General features: G+C 40.5%; 1 protein-coding gene across 1 annotated transcript in view; it reads left to right on the forward strand.

Annotated features, from left to right (window-relative positions):
- The window catches only part of LOC113406511 (disabled homolog 1), a 257,959-nt gene that overhangs the window by 77,223 nt on the left and 160,282 nt on the right, over positions 1-20,454 (forward strand). The window contains exon 3 of the mRNA XM_026651760.1: positions 4,622-4,824. Coding sequence (XP_026507545.1) covers positions 4,758-4,824 — 67 coding nt within the window. The 5' untranslated portion in view covers positions 4,622-4,757. The remainder of the gene's footprint in view (positions 1-4,621; positions 4,825-20,454) is intronic.

The raw sequence follows: 20,454 nt of genomic DNA on the forward strand, positions 1-20,454 counted from the left end.
ACATCGTGAAATTTCAGATTTAAATAGCTGAAATCATGAAATTTACGATTTTTAAAATCCTATGACTGTGAAATTGACCAAAATGGACCTTGAATTTGGTAGGGCCCTAATTACGGGTTAATCGTTTGTCATTTGTCTAGTAAAGTAGCTCTTAGTGCATCTTGCAGGATGTATTATATTCTTTTAACTTTTAGATAAAATATATAAACCCAAATTCTTGGGGGGGGGGGGGGGGGGAGCCAGGCACTCTGACAATTGGTTTCATTATCCTTATTGCTTTAAGTGCTGTTGAACTGAAAATATTAAGGAAACAATGTGAAAATATTAAATGAAAATATCCCCTCCACTTGTGTTAGTGGAATGGAACTGGTGAAAAATTCTATTCCAAGAATGACCTGTCATCCAATCAGCCATTCGCTTATTTTCATCTCTTCTTTTTGCTTTCCCTTAACTAGGAAAGGTAAATTAAAGTTCCTTTGGGCTTCAAAGTTTTCTGAGGATGTTGTTTTAACAGGCATCATGACTTTGTAGAGATTCTTTTTTGTTTGCATGTTTTACTTACTCATTAGAGTTTCTAGGGGAGGAGCAAGGAACTTTATATTTTTAAATCAGTTTGGCCGACTTTGAACAGCTATCCTTGCATGTTATATAATTCTCATACAGATTTGAAGAGCTCATTAAAGAAAAAAACCCTGACACACTTCAGGAATATTAAATCACTTCAGATAGTGCATAGAATGTAATGTTATTGAAGCATTTCAAAATGTTAAAAGAGCTTAGATTTAAAAGTGCAAGTGGCTTCAGAGCCTTTGCTGTGAAAAGTGATTTAAACTGTCAAATTTATTCCAAGTTTTGAAGAGCTTTAATCTCCTAAATTGCAAAGAACTGAATTTCTTAATAATTACAAGTTTGTTTGCACTGCGTACTCAGAACTCTGGACTAGATGCTTCTTTCTGCTATGCAAAGGGGAGCGAACACACACCATTCATGAAGTATCAGGGGGTAGCCGTGTTAGTCTGTATCCACAAAAACAACAAGGAGTCTGGTGGCACCTTAAAGACTAACAGATTTATTTGGGCATAAGCGTTCGTGGGTAAAACAGTCTTTAAGGTGCCACCAGACTCCTTACCATTCATGAAGAAATGTGTCCGAGGAACTCATAAGAAGGAAAAGGAAGGTATGGAGCCTCTTGCCAGGTAACCACTGGCAGCCTTCTTCTGTGGTGACAACCTGGGAAAGTGACCAGCCAGGAGGGCGAGGTAGTGCTATGGAGTAGTCACTCTTCACAGCATGCTCACATAATAACCAGCCATAACTTCGGCAGCAAATCGCTGGTGTTCATTGCTGTCCCTCTGCAGCTTTACTCCACCAGAAAAGTGCAGGGAGTCAACAGCAGCATAGTGACTGAGAAAGATGGACATCCTGCTAAGGGGACATGTAGTACCTCATTAGGAGAGCAGTGGGGGCAGATATTCCAAGGGGAAGGCCTGGCAGGGGGAGCAGACATTCCACTGGAGACCTGTTTTATGAGGAGCCAGGATTCCAAATGGCTCTTTGCATTCTTCATGGCTCAGTAGCTAAGCTACCCGTTCCTTCTTTGCATTCATTAATGCCCCACCCACACCATCTGGACCGACTTTTGCAGTAACTTCTCCAATAAGATGTATTTTTGCATAAGTCGAGGAGTAAGCATAACATTTTAAAAACTAAAGGTGTATTCTGTTTATGCTTCTAAACTGTTTAAACTTAAATGATAGGTTGCTCTGTTTTCTTTTTAGCAGGCATTGCATTACAGAAATTCCAAAACTGTGTCCTGTATAAAGTTTTTGGGGGGAGAAGGGGAAGTCCTATTTAGAGAGGAAGGAATGTCTATGCTGCAGTTAAAAAACCTTCGTCTGGCTCTAGGACCCCAGGCTCCAGCCCGAGCTTGAACGTCTACACCACAATTAAACAGCTCCTTAGTCTGAGCCCTTTGAGCTCTAGTCAGCTGGCACAAGCCAGCCACAGGTATGTCTTCGGTGCAGACATACCTGAAGGACTGTCTTGTCATTAAGACACTGGACAGAGACTGGTTTCAAATCTTGGCTTTGCAACAGACTTCCTGTGTGGCCTTGGACAAGTTGCTCATCTCTCTGTGCCTCAGTTCCCCATCTGTAACATAGCACAATAATTCTTCCTGTCTGCCAGCCTTTATTTGTCATGTCTATTCAGACTATAAACTCTTCAGAGCAGGGACTGTCTCGTTATGTGTTGGTACAACACAATGGAACACCTAGCAGAAATGAGACCCTGGTCATGGATGAGGCCTACAGATACTGTTGTAATACAAATGCTGAATAATGTTACAAATTGTTTAATGCAACAAATAAACTGACAGTTTATCCAAGGAGTATGTGACTATATGCAATATAGTGCTTGTAATGTTACAGAAATACAGATCATTACGTTTTCTAAAAAGCTATCATAATTCTATACATATAGTAATTAAGACCCTGATGTTTATTTTCTGGCCTTTGATTTATGAAAACATTCTGATATTAAAAGTTAATGGAGGTGGGCACAAACTGCAAGGTTCAGTTACAGAAGTGGAGTCAAATTTTCCCCAAGGTTTGGGTATGATCTGAACCAGGGTTTAGCTTCAGTCTCATCTCTAAAAGTTTAATCTCGAACTATTGAATTGTCAGTCCTATCTCAGGGCCAGGTTATGCCAACTTTATTCCAGTTGAATTGTTCCTTAATCCATCAGTAGCTCTGCTGAAGAAAATTGGGTCATTGACAAAGTGAGGTACTACTCAGTCTGAGGATGGGTGGCACAATATAGCCCATATTTTTCACCTGATTATGTCTACATTAACAGAATCCTTAAGGCTTGTTTGAAAGAAAAGGTATATAGAAAATTCATATGGAATCTTCCATGTATTTTGAGAACATACTTTATTACAAACATTTACTAAGGTACTGTGAATGGGAATGTATTTTGTTTTATGGTAATGTTATTCCCTTTACGTGCGTAACCCCTTTTAGTTCTCCATGACTTTTCCAATCCAAACCAGTCCAAAATGGACCCCTCAGTATCCCCTGCCCATTCATTCTGGGGAACCAATAGTTTCCCTCAACTGCTGCTGCTTCTCAGATTGCCACAATTGTTGTTTCTCCTTCTCCAGCTAGGGAAAGCAGTCCAGCAGCTGCTGTAAAATAGCCTGCAGAAAACACTTACTTAGCTAGCTAGCAAATGTTGCTCAACCTTTGGTCCCTATTTGTGTCCCTCCATGACCCACTTAAATTCCACCAACTCAGTCAGTCACCTCACAGCTGCTGCCAAGACACTGATCTAGCCTGCTGATCAACCCGGTCACATTGTCGACTGAATACCATAATATGTACACATTTTAGCGAGGCAGCGCGGTCTAATGCAGGGTCCTCAATCAGGGGGTTGTGATGAACAGTTCCAGCAGGGTCACAACCACCCTCCCTTTCTCTATGGCTAAAAGGGCATGGGGTCCTGAAACTCTTTTCTCTTGCAGTGTGGTATCATAGTGTGAAAAAGGTTCAGAATGGCAGAGCTAGTGGGCTAAGAGACCACTGGTGGGAGGAATCTGAGCTCAGGTCCCCTTAATCACCAGCCACATTAGTTGGTCAGGTGCAAGTGGTGAATAAGGGACTCCATGAAAAGAGGTGAAGTAATTTACTCCTTCCCCAGGACAAGCGAGGAGCAGAGGAGGAGTTGTGAATCTGAGGCTAGGTCTACACTACCCGCCTGAATCGGCGGGTAGAAATCAACCTCTCGGGGATCGAATTATCGCGTCTCGTCGGGACGCGACAATCGATCCCCAAATCGATGCTCTTACTCCACCAGCGGAGGTGGGAGTAAGCGCCGTCAACAGGAAGCCACGGAGGTCGATTTTGCCACCGTCCTTACAGCGGGGTAAGTCGGCTGCGATACGTCGAATTTGCGTATCTTAAATCGACCCCCCCCCGTAGTGAAGACGTAGCCTGAGTCTCATGATTCATTCTCTGGGTTGCTCCTGGAGCAGCTGAATTACACACCACGCCTAACTGAGAGCAGGTTGTATTCTCTCTGCCCCATCTGAGATAATATTATCTCATTTGAATTATTAGGGTAAATAATTAGTTAGTGATTGCAAAGTGCTTTGAAGGGAAAATTGCTATCTGAGTTCTAAGAATTATCATGATTTTCTTTTAAATAAAACTTAGAAAAACAGATTCTGCTACACTGGGTAGCACCTTATTTGAAAAGTCTCAGCAGGACTACCAGTGGAATAAGATACTACTCAACATGAGTAAGTGTATAAGAATCTGGCCCATCAGGTTTATTTTTCTGTATATGCTCAAGAAAATAAGGGCATAGGTAGGGACCTCACAAAAAGATAAAACTCAAAACTTAGTATTTATACACTCAATCAAGTAATACATTTTATCTTGGAAACATGAAATTTTAAAACTAACATTCATGTGGGTTAGTTAGCTGTGACTTCTCCCCATATCTCCCGGATCCTACTGTCCTCCTATAGACCCAGAAAGCATTTTAGATTCCTTTGACAACTTTTTTCTCTTTTTTAACTCAGAAAATGACGGTTAGTGTTTGTTTGTTTGTTTGCAGCACTCAAAAGGAGTGAATGAGATGAGCTATCTGGGTTATAGTATCTGAAGGGCTAAGTTATTCTCTTGGAGAGCCATTCTAAATGAGCCTGACCGAGACACTGGATCTGTGTGAAGAAGACTAAGGATATAATAGGATGTCAACTGAGACAGAACTTCCAGTGGCTGTTAAAACCAGCGCAAAGAAAGACTCCAAAAAGAAAGGTAGTAAGTCCGATTCTCTTTATATTTAATGAAACACTGGTTTTCTTTTACACTTTAATGTATCAAAAGCATGCCCAATCCTGTGCTCCTTGTGCAGGTCAAACTGGTGTTAACTTCAATAGAGTTTTGTCTGCTTAGGAAGCATCAGTTCTGGTTCTTTCTGTATTCAAAAAAATATCACTTTTAAAACAAATAAGATGCAGAAACACCCTAAGTTATTGCATTATGCTTTATTAGTTTTCTACTTTATAAGCGTGTTATATTTGTTTTGTTGTGCAAAATAGATAATCTAAATTCTTTACTTCAAAAGTATTGGTTTAGCCACTTTTAGCAAAAACTGTTTTTATTTTGTTAGATATTTTTTTGTTGGCAAATAATTCTACTAAATGTTTTGTTTGTGTCATCTTGAACTGAACAAAAGAGGTTAAATGCCCTACTCAGCCTCATAGTTTATGCAGATCCTCTTATGCAAGGATCTGCATAAAAGACAACAGGATTCTTAAGGGAGACTTACTCCACTAAGCCTTCTTTTGGGGTAGACTTCCTACTACTGGGACCTGACCCTCAAAATCCCAGCTAGATTTGGAAGTCCATTGAGCACCTTTAATTGGGGGGGAGGGATAGCTCAGTGGTTTGAGCATTGGCCTGCTAAACCCAGGGTTGTGAGTTCAATCCTTGAGGGGGCCACTTAGGGATCTGGGGCAAAAATCAGTACTTGGTCCTGCTAGTGAAGGCAGGGGGCTGGACTCAATGACCTTTCAAGGTCCCTTCCAGTTCTGGGAGATAGGATATCTCCATTAATTTATTTAATTTATTTATTATATGCTTAGGAAGAGAAAAGATAAATTAGAAACATTTTGTTATGAGAACTCTTGAGCTATTGGTCTAAATGCATGAAACGAGATTATTAATTTAACAGACAAACATTAAACATCGTGGTTTAGCTTTGGACAGATAATATTGGAGCTTTGTGGTAGCTGAGAAGGCATTATGTAGATCAGAGGTTCCCAAACTTTTATTTGCTATGCCTGCCTTTGGAAAGTCATATCCCATGTGTGCCTCCCCTGCACCCCAGCCCTGTCTCCAAGCCCTCTGCTTGGCTCCCTCCAGCTTCCTTGCTCTCACTCTGCCAGCTGACTGCTCCATCAAGTAGCCCTAGCCAGCTCCTTTCTCCCCGGCCGCACCGCGATCCCTACCAGGCAGCACCCCGTTGACTCTACTCACTGGCTCCAGCTGCTTCCTCCACGCTGCTGCTGCCTGGACCCTGCTCCCTGTGCCGCTGCCTGTTGCCACTGGCCCAGAGTCTGGAACACGTGCAGACAGGGGTGGGGTCCTGGCGGTAACAGACACTGTGGGAGCTGGCTTGCGCTCCAGTCCCCCCTCTGGGGCCTCCCCTTGTGTGCCGGCTGCTGGACCACTGTGCACAACCCACTGCTGGAAACCTAAGATGTCAATGTAAAGAGGTCCCCTCCTTTGCCAAGATGTACAGCTGAAAGTAGAGCCGGTCAAATTATTCATAACCAACAATACTTATTTTCTCTTGGCAATTAATTCCACATCTCCTAATCTCTTTGTTTAATATTCACCAAATATGGTTCAGGCAAACACAAATTTCGGCAGATTGGTTGTTTACACACTGTGATTACTCTATGTGTGGTTTGTGATTGGTAATTTAAGTCACATGGCATTGCGTCTGCTCCATGAATGAATTGGTGAAACTTTTGAAAATAACAAATAATTCGCTTAGGGATTGAGTTTTAGATGAGTAATTTGTGCTAAAATTCATGCAACTTTCCAGATTCACAAACATCGTCACAAATCTTCAGGAGCTGAATACTTTGTAGACGTATCCCCACGAATGCAAATGAACAGGACTCACTGCCATTACTGATGAGAATATTCACAAAATATGTTGTATATTATGTGACCAGCTCTAGCAGGAGTCTCCCTTCTCTCCGTCATGGAGAAGTGGCTGAAAAGTGATCAGTGTACAGCAGTAAAACATCTCCAGAATTAATCATTTTCTGTATTGAATGTATAAGTCTGACTGCTTTGAATAACAGCCAACAAGCTGCCAGGGTCACAGTAGAATAGGTTTTTTGGACAGGCTATGTATAAAATTCAGGTAATGTATTACCTGTTCAAATCCTAGGTCGTGAAAGTGAGAAGAAACTTGATTTGTTCATTACTTTTCATTGGTTCATGTCACACCATGTATATCTCAGCAAATGAGCCCTAACCTAGAACAGTGTGATATGATGGACATTTGGAAAAAATTGTGTTTTTCAGGTTCATTAACTGACATCAGAGGGGAAGTAGCAAGTGCACAACCTGAAGTTATGTTTGTAGACACTGAGTTCAGTTATCCAATGGAAATGACTATTCCCAAGAAATAAGTCTTTGCTTTATAAAGACTCCAGTGAGTCTGTGTTTATTGTTTTATGACAGCTGCTTCCATTTAAAAGCAGAGATGTGCATCTTTCACAATATAATCTGATATTCTAATGCATACAAGACAACCTACAGTATTGCGTTGAGCAAATATGTACCTGTAAACTCCAGATCTTTACAGGACAGACTTTCCATAGGTGTGTTGCGCATTTAAAATCTATATTGACTGAAAGAGAATAAGCATGGGTTTGGAAATAGGGCATAGGGGCTAAGTTGTCTTTCCAGTTGTACCATAGGTTATCTCTGTGTTTTTAGCTACACCACTGAATCTATCTTTGGCTCAGTCTCCCAATCTCTATAAAAGTGATAATATTTCTGGATTTCAAAGGAGTATTGTGAAGCATAATTCATTAATGTTTGTAAGACACATGGAGATCCTCAGGTGGAAAGTGCTACAGCAGTGCAAAATATTGTCATTAAGGAGGTGGAAAAAAATGAAAACATGGTTATTAAGTTGATATTGCCAACCCATTTGGGGTGTTGCATAGCTGTTTTCTGCAAATTGATTGAATAACATGAATTCCAAAATTAGAATTTGAATAGCAATTTTATGTATATTATATATATTTTAATCAGATGAGGTACATGCTGACCACCTAAATCAGAGTGCCTCCTTGGCACTTTTTGAGTTTCTCAGAAATGTGGATGTTTCAGAACTAGTTTTTTTTTTTATGATTTCCAGTAGGGAAAAAACATAAATAAAACGGAGTATGGATTTAAATCAGGGATCTCAAACTCAAATGACCATGAGGGCTACATGAGGACTGGTACATTGGCCCGACGGCCGCATCACTGACCACCCCCCCGGCCCCGCCCCTGCCTCGCCTCTTCCCATCCCTTCCCGCCCCCATTCCAACCCCTTCCCCAAAGTCCCCACTCCAACTCTGCCCCCTCCCTGCCCCTATTCCAACACCTTCCCCAAATCCCCACCCCTGCCACGCCTCTTCTCTGCCTCCTCCCCTGAGCGTGTGGCTCCCCGCTCCTTCCCCCTTCCTCCGGGAAAGTGCTGGAGGTAGGCAGAGGAGCGGGGATGCGGTACGCTGGGGGGTGAGGGGGCGGCGGGTGAGGGGAGCTTGGCGGCCGCAGGAAATAACTCGGGGGCAGGGGGGGACACAGGGAGCTTGGCGGGCTGCAGCAAATAACTCCGCGGGCCCGTGTGTTTGAGACCCCTGATTTAAATGCTCTGACTGTGATTGATACTGGTAATGACTTGAATGGCGATAATAAGTTGACAGCTTAGTTTTTAATTTGACTTACATACTGGACAAAAAAGTTACTATAAATAGCTGGTATTAGCAGTAGTCTGATTATGCCAATACAAGAGATTCTACACTGTTATTCTGATGTATAGAGCGAGTTGAAATTTTTCGACTAAACAATTTTCATGCTGAAAAATGGAGTTTCATCAAAAAACGAAATGAGAATGTCATTTAAAATTAAACTTGTTTATGAAAAAGTTTGAAATGAAACATAATGAAAATGTGAGGAATCTCTAACAAATTACTTTTTTTGCCTTATTGCCTCCTACAAGGTGATCCTGGACAAAGGGTGCTAGAGATTTGTAAAGAGGCATATAAAATGCAAGTACAATTTATTGTCTCGGGCTTGCAGTACAGTTTATCATGGGCTTTCTCGTTTGCAGGAGTTCATGGTGCCCACATTCTGCAATGCATCGACGGCCTATTCCATGTATGCACTTACGGTGCTATAAAAAGAATTTATTAATAATAGTATTGAAAGGTTTTAAATAACATAGGACCAGTCTAGCTCAGGAACTGCCTGCTGCCCTCTGTTTATATCACGGCAACTGAGATCTGTAGGATTGGCCATGTTGATTCTCCCTGAATATACTGGGAGGGCTCAGTTGTGGGCCCACATTTGAGCAAAAGCACAGGAGTGGTACCCTGCAGGGCTAAGTTAAGCCTTTTGTGTTACTTTTTGCATAGTGCCCCTCAGATTTTAGCAGTGGCCCTGGTTTCTGCCAGAACTTTCAATTCAGTGATTGTTGTTGCTCTTAATATTATGTATTAGCTGTATTACAGTAGTGCCAGGAAGCCAAACCCTCTTCTTTCTAGTACTGTATGCACCCATAGTGACAAATAGTCCATACGTAAAGAGCTGACAATCAAAACAGTCTAGACAGCCAGCCATGCTGACACCACTTTCATTTGTTCCTTTACAAACAAAAAACCCTTTAATTTTTATGGCTATTTTAGCTTTGAATATCAACAGGATTTGATGTTAGTTTAGTCAGGTGGCTGATAGAGATGTGTGGTTTAAATTTGTGACACTCGTTATTGTGCTGAATCTGCAGCGGCGGATCATGTTAGGGATATTGCTGCAAAGAAGCCTTAAGATTAGTTAATGGTTGGAAAAGGTTTCTGAGTGCCGTTCACTGTTGAGATCTCTTAACCTTTCTTTAATGCCTTCAGCTATATCTCCACGTGTTTTCATTTGAATAATCTGCCTTAGATATAAAACAAAGTGCCGCTTTGCATCTCTACAGGGCCTTTTAGGTTTTATTTGTCTGCTTCTGGTTATTAAAGCGATATAGACACTGTCAGGTCAAATTTATATTCCGTGGCTCTGGCTGGTGAGTAGAAAAAGGCAAATCATTAGGAAGAAAAGATCCAGTGTACACCCTCAACTACACTCTGTACATAGAGACCATGACAATGGTCCTGCTGCTAAGGTCACTGAAGTCCATTTGAAGGGTCCCATTGACTTCTGTGGGGTAGGCAGTAGGTCAAATGCGTCTAAATTTTGCTATTGGGATATTCTCCTCAGAGTATTAGCCAGAACTGTAAGCCACAGTGTTACCTCTCTGCCTCAGCAAGAAATAACTTTATTGGAGCTTAAATCTCATGTCTGCTCCCTGCCACACCAGTCTGGTCACCTCACCAGCAAACTCCTCAAGACTCTGCCAGTCTTAACCTTGCCTTGCAAGTAACAATCAGTGAACTCTAGTTCCTGAGTTCCCCAGAGATATTTCTGGGCTGCGTCCAGTCCCCCTCACTGGACACGCCCAGAAATTATTAAGTTTGCAGCCTCCAAAGAGACAGAGTACACACATCAGCCTGATAGGTTAGCTAAGGACTCAGTCTTAACTTCAATTTAGCAGCACCGAGATGGCGTATCATAAAACTAAGTATAAGATTATTGATAAAGAACATAGATTTAAATGAAACTAAGCAAGAAGACACCAAAAATGGTCACAAACGAAACAAAATAAAACACGCTTTCTAGTGTCCCAGACTTAACTTTAGCAGGATGCAATCTGTGTTTTCTCACTTACATCAAGCTAACAGCCTCTCCAGCTCTTCCAGTAGGAGGATCCAATGTTCACAGAGTCAAAGAGTGCCGTCCCCTTTATTCCCTAAGTGATGTCTTTTTGCTCCTTTTATATTTCCCCAAGTCCATAGTTTTTGTCTCAAGAACCATAAAGATCTCTTGGGGATGTGTCCCCCTGGTGTGTCCCCCTGGTATGCTCACTAGGATATTCCCTCCATTACTTGTTAGCTAGATTTCTTTGTTTACCTTAGATGTAAATGTATTTTCATTGTCCTCTGCCTATAATCAAGCCAGGCAGACAGATGAATCCACATTCCTTTGTCTAGGGCAGGCTTGTTTATTCACTGCCTCCGAAAAATATGTTAACATATTTCCAGCACACAATCCTTGCATACATCGCACAGTGATATTCATGACCAGTGTCTCACCAGTTTTTATATGATATTTTACTTGATTCACTTTTATAGTGCAATAATATTGTATACAGTCAGTTGATTCAGTTGTGGTTCTGACCCACTGTTTTCCCCGTGGGGTGTTTGGACCTTGATTGTTACAGTTACAGGAATTTCTTAATAAATTCAGCTTCTAAATTGATCTTTTTTTTACCTTGCTGGGAGATGGGGAGTGGAAGGTTGCGATCTGCAGGGCTTAGGTGGAGAAAGATATAGGCAGGTGTCATAGATAGCCACAGGAAACAGGATTCCCAAGGTGGGGAGGAGGAGTTCTACAACAGCTGAGCCAAATGACAAATACTGTTCCTGCAAAATCACAGAATTTATGAGACCCTGTTTATGTATCTGGAACAGCTGTCGTTTTGTGTGGTACTATAGTCATTCAAACTCATTCCCTTAAGGAAAGGTATATTGAAATATCCTCATTAAGCATCATTGTGACAATGTTTCTCTTGCTATAAACTTTTCAGTCATTCTCATATCTTTTTGCTCTCTTTCCATTATCGCTAGAGTTGATTTGTAAAACGATTTCTGTCCAACAGTGAGCGATTATTATTAAGATACGATATATAGAATCCTCCCAGAGGCTGATGTGAAGGTTCTGCTTATTTAGGATAACACATGCTATACACCACAGCTGCAAAACTGTACAGTAACATGAATGGTAGTTGGATTTCCTATATCAACACTGTCACCTTGATGAATTCAGAAAATTAGACCATTAAAAATGTGAAGTACTAATTTTGCCTTTTATTCAATCAATAGTGATAATATTTGTCTATTTATATTATAAGCCTCCGGGGTTTGATGGGCTGTAGTAATGCTACCTGTACATATTCCCAGCCACAAGTGTATGTCAGGGATTTTAATTGACTTCATTTAGGATGGGGGTATATAAACTCTGATGAGCATAGCATTTGTCAACGTAATTGGTCTGTTGCTCTTTACTACATATCTTGTCATGAGTCTAAGCAACCAGGGACCTTCATTTCAATTTGACCTCAGCAATCCTCCCCGCTTGATCTCACTCTGTCACATGAGCTGACAGTGCACCATATGTCGTTAGAAAGGATTATACTTCTGCCATTCCCCACCGCCAGCCCTAATCTCAATGCCTTTGTTGGTTGCGATCCACTCGTCGTATTGTAAGTGATTCCCGTGCTGCAACTACCTAGAGAGACCTTGCTGGAATTTTAAAAGGCATCCTGAAGAAATTTCACATAGCTAATTAAAAGTGTCCTGAGGTCACTTCCCCACAAATTGGACATTCCATAGCAAGAGTGTGGTCATTTGTTAATGATTCAGACTACACTACTTAGAAACTGGCTGTTCTTCTCAGTGCATCGTTTGATTGACTTGGTTTGCTGAGTAGTGAATAAGCCTCGGGTGTTAGTGGCCTTGGAGTAGGGAATTGTAAGTTTGTATTAGTCATCCTTGATAAAAATGTGAACCACTTGTGGTCTTGTAGTACATGGAGAAATCCCACTGTGTAAATATTTATGGACCATGAATCAAATATGAAATATTTACTTCAGTCTCTTGGAATTACAAATGACTTAATCCCTTTTGGGAACTGGTTTGCCTTGGTTAAGGATCCATGTTAATACTGTGCATGGAAAATCTCCTTGTGGAATTTAACTTACACAGTGGCATGTAAATGAAAAGTTTAATGGAGGTGAACCAAACTATCAAATTTGGATGCAGATTCTGAATCCACCAGTGTTTGCCCATATCAGTTTTAATTAAGAAACTTCATTTGACAGTTACCACACTCATTTCTGTATTTGACATTTTTTAGATGGTTTTTGCTAGTTAAACTGCTGACCATCACATTTCTTAACTCTCTTTTTCAAAAGTGACTTAAGCATTTAGGAGCCTAAAGACAAGTCTACCCTACAAAATTAAGTCGACCTAAGTTACATCGGTATTCAGCCACCACAGTAATTACATTGCTTTTGCACGTCCACACTCCTTGTGTTGGCGGTGCACATCCTCACCAGGAGCGCTTACACTGATTTAGCTGTCAGTGTGGGGCATTGTGGGATGGCTTCTGAAGGCAGCAACAGTCGATGTAAGCAATGCAGTGTCTACACCGACACTGCGTCGATGTAACTACATTAACAAGTGCTACCCTCTCATGGCTGTGGATTATTAAGTCGGGTTAGTGGGCGAGTGACATCGGTGGGAGCTAAATTTAAGTGTAGACACTTAGAGTTAGATTAGCGTAAGCCATCTTACATCAACCTAACTCTATAATGTAGACCAGGGCTTAGACTTAATGAGAGGTAGGCTCCCCAGCCACTTTGGTGCTTTTGAAAACTCTACCCTAGGTCATGCTCAAGTTGAAGCTTACTTGTGAGGCTGCATGAGATGTTCCAGTAGTTAAGTCTATCTCAGGTAGCCTCTAGTCAGATGGGCATTTATCAGACCCATGAGGCCCAGGCTTTGCATTGATTATTTTGGATCATAAAAATAGCTTTTTTGTTTGTTTATTTTGGCAAAAAGTTGCCTTTCCATCTAGTTTGGATTTTATTTGGGTTCAAACATGAATATATCCCTAGATTCATTTCTCCAAATTAAGGACTATTTGTATTCAGGCAGGAATAAATATAAATCAGAACCCTGATAAAGAAAAGAATTGAGTGCTAAGCAGTCCCACCATTCTCTTTTTTTGGAGGGAACATAGGAGAAAAGATCTGAAAAAAGAAAGGGAGAAGACACCTAACTTACCTTTTCTTTTCTCTGATATTTTTCTTTCTTAAATACCTGATCCTTTCTTCTTTGTTTTTGTCTACTGGCTCAAATTCTCTGGCCCACCAGTATTATTTTTCCACCTATGGGCATTTTTCTGACTACAGCTGTTATCTGTAATGAATTCCCACTTTCAGAACCAACGCATCCTTTCAGGAGCTGACAGGTGGTGATGCCTTATGAAGGTCCCAAATTTCGTGCAGAAGGAGACCGGAGATCGTATAATGGCCAGCCATGTTTACACTTGTTCATGGGACCAATAAGCTGTTACACTGTGCTGGATCTTTTCATTTAGAGTCATGCTTGACACTTCAGAGTTTCACCAGCCCACACACTTTAATGAAAGGTGCTCTAGAAATATAATGTATCATTGAAATCTTTTAGAATTTCCAGTTGCTTATTCTGACTTCAAATGCAGTTATCAAAAAGTGACTGTAAAATGACACTTTCTTACTCAATAGAGATATCTGCTCCCTGGGTGTAACCAGAGTCACATCTGCTGACTGTAATGAAGAATAGATTCTTACTGTGGTTTTTTTTTCCTGATAATTTTTCACAACTTCCTTATGCGAATGTGAGCTGAGTTCTATTCTGTCTTGCGATTCTTCAATATAATTATTAATTAACTTCCACTTCCAGAATCACCATTGCTGGTAATGCGCAAGCTGGGGGGAAGAAAGAGCTTGACTTTCAGATGACCAGTTAAAATTGTGCTACTGGCAGTTAGGAAAACTGCAAATAGAGCAGATTTGAGATGGAAGTCATAGAGACGCAATTCACATGCAACTCCATGGTGCGTTTTTTACAGCTTCATATCCATAGACTAGAACTGCAGCTTAAAGTAATATTTCTTTTTATGATTTGAATATTTTTATGAGATAGTAACTGTATTTTATCAAATTTATTTTTAGTCTTTTAAAATACGAAACGTCCAGAGTCAACAGTAATACAGTGCCATGAGTAGCACAGTAATAGCCTATGTTAAGTTGAGTCTAGTTTTTGGACATTACAAATTATGGGTATTGTAAACAATGAAAAACACGTGAATCTGCTCACATTATGATCTGGTAACAAAGCAATTGTAGTGCCATCACTGTAGTGAGATAGTCCCAAGTTTTCATAATGTGCTTTATTTTGATTTATTTTTCTGTTTAGTTTGTAGATGGCTGTGATGCATGCTGGTACCCGGAAAAACAAATGTAGATTTTATTTAATGAGAAATCAAAGAGAATCACTGTCAGTAGCTTATTTTGTTGATGGGGAGTAGACTTATTTATGTTTCCCCACAGTAAGTACATGAGTTTTTCAATAATTTATGGATCAAGTACAACAAAATTAATTGATATACTAATTGAGGTCAGATGCTTTGCTATAACAAACCTCTTGTGTGAAATAGTTACTGACAGCATTAACTGGAGATCTTTTGAGTGTTGGTATAAGTTCTGAATTCATTCTCAAGTGGAAATAGAATGGGAAAATCATTAATCTTGGCATTGTATAGATATAATCCACAAGAAATGGCTATCAAATAATTACTGTTGCAAATTCAGCGTGAGCGGGTCCTGTTTTAAATATCCTGTCTAGACAAAATGGGTACACCGTTGTGCTGATTAAACAATTTTAGTTGAGGGAGTGACATCCTGCTTAAAACTACATTTACAATTGCATTGAATTGAGACACACCTCTATGTAAGTTGGGGAGAGATCCCTTTCTTTTTTGTTGTTTGGCCAAAGGAGCTGAGAGTCTGATCAGTGTGGGATTAACTTTCTTAAGTCTTTCTTATGTTACCATTTCTTCGTATTGTAAAAATAGACAAAACCTTGCACCTGAAACTAATAATTAGGAGCCTACTGCAGTGTATGTCCCAAATGAGGATTTGACCTTATAACCCATTCAGATGAAGGTGAAAATGCAGGAATGTAATACTGCACTATAAGACTGTGTCTGCACTAGGAAATGTACCTGTTGCTGACAGTGAATGTCAGCAATGGGTCCAGCTGACCCAGTGCTGCAAATGGTTTTACTGTACATAAAGATGAGGCCAGAAAAAATGGTTGAGCCCGGCTTGGAGCATCTCACAAAGAAGGGTGGTGTGTGGGCAGAGCTATCAGACAGGCCAGCAAATTAAATTTTCAGGCAAATGTGCTTGATCTAACGCCATTTGAAATCAGTAGAAAGACTCCCAACAGGCTTGGTATCAAGACTTCAGTGTGTGTCAGGGAAATTCCGTTCAGAGGATTCTAGAAGGAGAAAATCCACCCCCAAAATACTAGGCTATCGTGTAATGAATGTAACTGAGCAGGAATTACTGTATTCATCCAGATTAGTAGCTAAAATGCATCTAGAGGGCTGGATTAGTGACTAGATCCTTGTGTGTCTGAGAAAGCAATATCCCACAGGGACAGACATGTTGATAATGATAACACTTTTATGCCATCTTTAATCCAAAGTTTTCAACTTTGCTTAATAAAAATATTAATGAATGATATTTCTAGTAAGCTAGTTGCATTGGGTGCACGTTAACATTTCTATTGTTTTGAAAGATTGTGCTGTTTCCAGCCATATATGGGGAATTCTGCTAGGAATGGTAGAATCTTTCACAGTGGTACCTGCTCTAAGTATAGTATAAACACCCCCATTGTAAGCATAATCGTTTCCACTTTGCAGATGGGAAAGTTTAGGCTTAGACAGGTGTAGGGCCTTATTCTGTCCCCAAATACATTGATGGTATTGAAAGCCTTGCTAGTTTTACCTGAAATAAAGAGGTATTGTTATATTCATGTCTGCAATGGTGTGCTGTACATTCCTGGGCTTATTATAGGAAATAACTTGAAAATTGTCAATGCAAAGGTCAGCTAGCTGCAAATCTTATTTAGTTATTATTTATGGAAATTAACAAGCTTCCATGTATTTCACTGTACATGGGTGAAACTTACACAGCGGCAACTGTCTTTGCAGTCAATTTATCTGAAGGCAGAATTGATCCCTTACTGACTTATCCAAGATCACGGAGCAAAGAAGTGGCAGAGCTGGGTACATAACCTAAGGCTGCCAATTCCCAGTCATATGCTCTAACTATCTCAGTAACAGTGTATTGGTCAATCCATTGATCAACTTCTAGCAAAACAAATGCAAAGCAAAGTATGACTAGAAAAGTGTATTGGTTTCAGTTATCATATCCAAGAAGCCAGACACCTAAGTACGCATCTAGTTAATATCTTAATACATTCACAGTCGTTAAAAAAAATCACAAAAATCTTCACCTTTAAAGCGCTAGACTTTTTGAATACAACAGTAACTTATTCATAAGTATACGTTGCCCTTTTGAGATATGCTGTAACTGAATTTGTAAGCCCTTCATGCATTTCATATGACTTGTTCCTATCCTAGGAGTTCAAAGAGCTGTAGAGTGAACCTGACTAGATAACAGGCTCAGCCTCACAACGATGTATGTGTTGACATTCATTTTATTCCTTAGGAATAAAGAAAATATGTGGTTGTGATTCTTGTAGATTATGTGCTTTGGGTAAATAATCAATGGTCCTATTATGGGCCACACTCAGTAAATGTAATACGATATGTACCAGTTTGGTCCTATGTAATATATTTGAGTTATCTGAAGGCAGAATGGCTGAAAGCTTAAACATACTACACATATTGTAATTGCAAGTGACAATATATACTGGGGAAAAAATCACATGGTTTTTAATTTTTAACCTACTGTTGTTATAGGTAATAGCTAAGTTTGGTGTAAAGACATTAGAAAAACATGTTCCTATGTTTTTTTCAGTTTGTTGACTTTGCCCGTTTGACAGCACTGTGTGTTTAGTTTCACTGCTTCCCACTTCATTTGTTTCCTTTTTTGTGTGTAGGCCTTTCACATGGCAACAGAGTGAAAATTAAAACGAACACACAAACTAAAAACAAGAAAATGTGATTGTAAAACCAGAACAATTGGGAGAGAACTCAGGGGTAGGTGCAGGACCTGAAACTGCTTTTAACTCCTTAAAAAAAAAAAAAAAGTCTAAATTTCAAGTTGACGAAGTCCCTTTAAACATGTTTTAAATCGTGCTTGATTTTTCATGCAATTGGATATGTACCTTTTTAAAGTACCAAAGAACCCCAAGCAGATATGGTAAATATGCAAAATAAACAAGATTTCCATAGGTATAAACAATGTGAGATACAGGGTTTGTCTACACTTGCAGCGGCACAGCTGCACTGTTGTAATACTTAGTGAAGACACTACCTACTTCGATGGGAGAGCGTCTCCCATCTGTGTCGGTACTCCACCTCCACAAGAGATGGTAGTTATGGCGACAGGAGAAGCCCTCCTGTCAACATAGCACTGTCTACGCTGGGAGTTCAGTCGGTATGCCTGAGTAGTTATACTGATGTAGTTATACTGACATCAGGCTGTAGTGTAGACAAGGGCTAAGGCCTGAGAGAAAATTCCTTAAGAAACTTGGGCGCAGTCCCAGTGCAGAGGGGACACTGTAGAAGTTTTCTCATTTTCATGTGCAAGGGAGGGTCAGACCACTCTGCAGCAGTACCAACATTCCCTGTACCTCCCCAGAAGGATCTATGCAGGTTTTGGGGTCCTTATGTGGAGCATATCCACAGGAAATACGCCAAAACAAATATTGCAACCTTGCTGTAGTAGTCTTTTCACATAGGCCTCTTGGAAAGGATCACTGAGCAGTGGCGGATGGAGGAAGAACTATTGGAGCTGCACAGGAGCCCATTATGAGGCAGTCTCTCCTCTGTGTGGATGGCCTGTGCCCGCAGTGAACTCTTGGGAGAGCTGCAGGTTCCGAAGGCCTGTTCTGTGTAGGGCGCGGGGGGATGGTGGTGACTGGCCAACCCCTCTGGATCAATCTAGGAAACGTTTTGTGAGGGGAACCTTTGAGTAATTTTTCTCCTCCTATTCCCATCCCAATGAGTATTTCCATGGGAGGGTTGATTTATACCTAGAGGTATAAGATAGATCTAGTTTGCTAGTATACAAGGTCTTAAAAACTTGGTAATGACTGGTCAGTTCTCTCCAAGCTTGCTGGATCATTTTAAAATGCAGCCATTTTTTTAAAATGAAAGTTCCAAGCTTAAAACATAGACCACTGTGGTAAGACCCGTACTTATTTTGCAGTTCAGTGAAGATGTTGCAGCATTTCAGACATATAAAGAAACTAGCAATTGTGTTTTCCCCAGACACATAATAGCTCTGCTGTCTATCACCAGTTGTTCACTAAAAATCTCTATCCTGGAAGGGCCAGATACTAATAAACATCATTCATCTTGGAGAATGACCGTGGCCAGTGGGAGCCATGATCGGCCGAACCTGCGGATGCGGCAGGTAAACAAACCGGCCCGGACCGCCAGGGGCTTTCCCTGCACAAGCGGCGGACCGGCTTTGAGAAGCACTGGTGTAGGTCACACGTGGGAATTACTTGGTGAGATTCTGTGGCCTGTGTTATGCAGGAATTGAGACTAGATTAGTGGTGGGCAACCTGCTGGACTAGATGATCATATTGGTCCCTTCTGGCCTTAAAATCAGTAAATCTGTGAATAGTCCCAGTGACTTCAGTGGGACCGTTGGCAAGTAAAATGCTAATTAATGCAAATAAGGACATCAGAATTGAGTTTAGTTTTAGAATCCCTTTTTTTTTTGTATCTGAATTGTCACCATCTTTTGAAGATTGGTCGCAAAAAAGACTAGACTGAAACTGTGGCACGTCTTCAGTGCAGAGTTCTCTGGCTCAGATCAAAACAAATTATTTTTTTCTTTGTATTCTTGGTTCCTGCAAAGTTAATGACTGCTAATTAGATATATGGTCCGGTGTACCTTCTGGCCCTGATCTGAAATTACAACCTCACTTCTTTCAAAAATTGGAGATGCTTTGAAAAATTACAGAGTAGAAAAGTGGGAAAAAAATTCCCAAACCCTAGACATTGTTCATTCTATTGCGTTAGTGGGAAAGAAAGAAAAATAAATAAATAAAGAGGAAATTGGGGAGAAACATCACCAAAACCCCAAATTTTGATTTTTTTTTAAATCAGTTAAAAAAACAGTAATGAAGCAAAAAGTTAAATGAAAAACTAAATGAAAATGTTCCGTTCATTTAGCGTTTCCCATTGATAAACTGAAAATTTCCATAGAAAATGACTTTTTCCTACGTTTTCCTTCCTGTTTTTTGGTGGGAAGATTTTTTTCAGCCAAAAAACCATCACCAGCTGTTATGAATATTATTATTAATAATAAACACAAGTGGCTCTAGAAAAAAAGAGGGAGAGACATCGCAAAGAATATTTAAAAATTGGCCATTAGGCTGAGGCCTGAGCTGCAGAGCAGATAGCCCATGCTCACCTATTTGAGGGACTCCACAACCAAGAAAACAATATTGTGTGGATATTAGCCCAAATGCTTCCCTCTTATTGAAAAGTTCAAGGGAACAAAAATGTTCCGAGCCTGCATATCTCCCCCTACTTGATCAACGGGATGTAGATGCATGTAGCGAATAGGGATGGAACCCAAAAAGGCAGAGGAGTTTGGGTACACAAGATCCCAGCTTCATAGGCCCCAGCCAACTTGCAGCATGGCAGGATCAGAAGCTGGGGGGGCACTGGCTGAAAATCCCTGCTTGCCTCTCTTCTTCTGCAAAGACAAATCAGAAAGAACACAATGGG

The sequence above is a fragment of the Terrapene carolina genome, unplaced genomic scaffold, assembly GCF_002925995.2.
Source record: "Terrapene carolina triunguis isolate 2854851 unplaced genomic scaffold, T_m_triunguis-2.0 Scaffold102, whole genome shotgun sequence".
Taxonomy (NCBI): domain Eukaryota; kingdom Metazoa; phylum Chordata; order Testudines; family Emydidae; genus Terrapene; species Terrapene triunguis.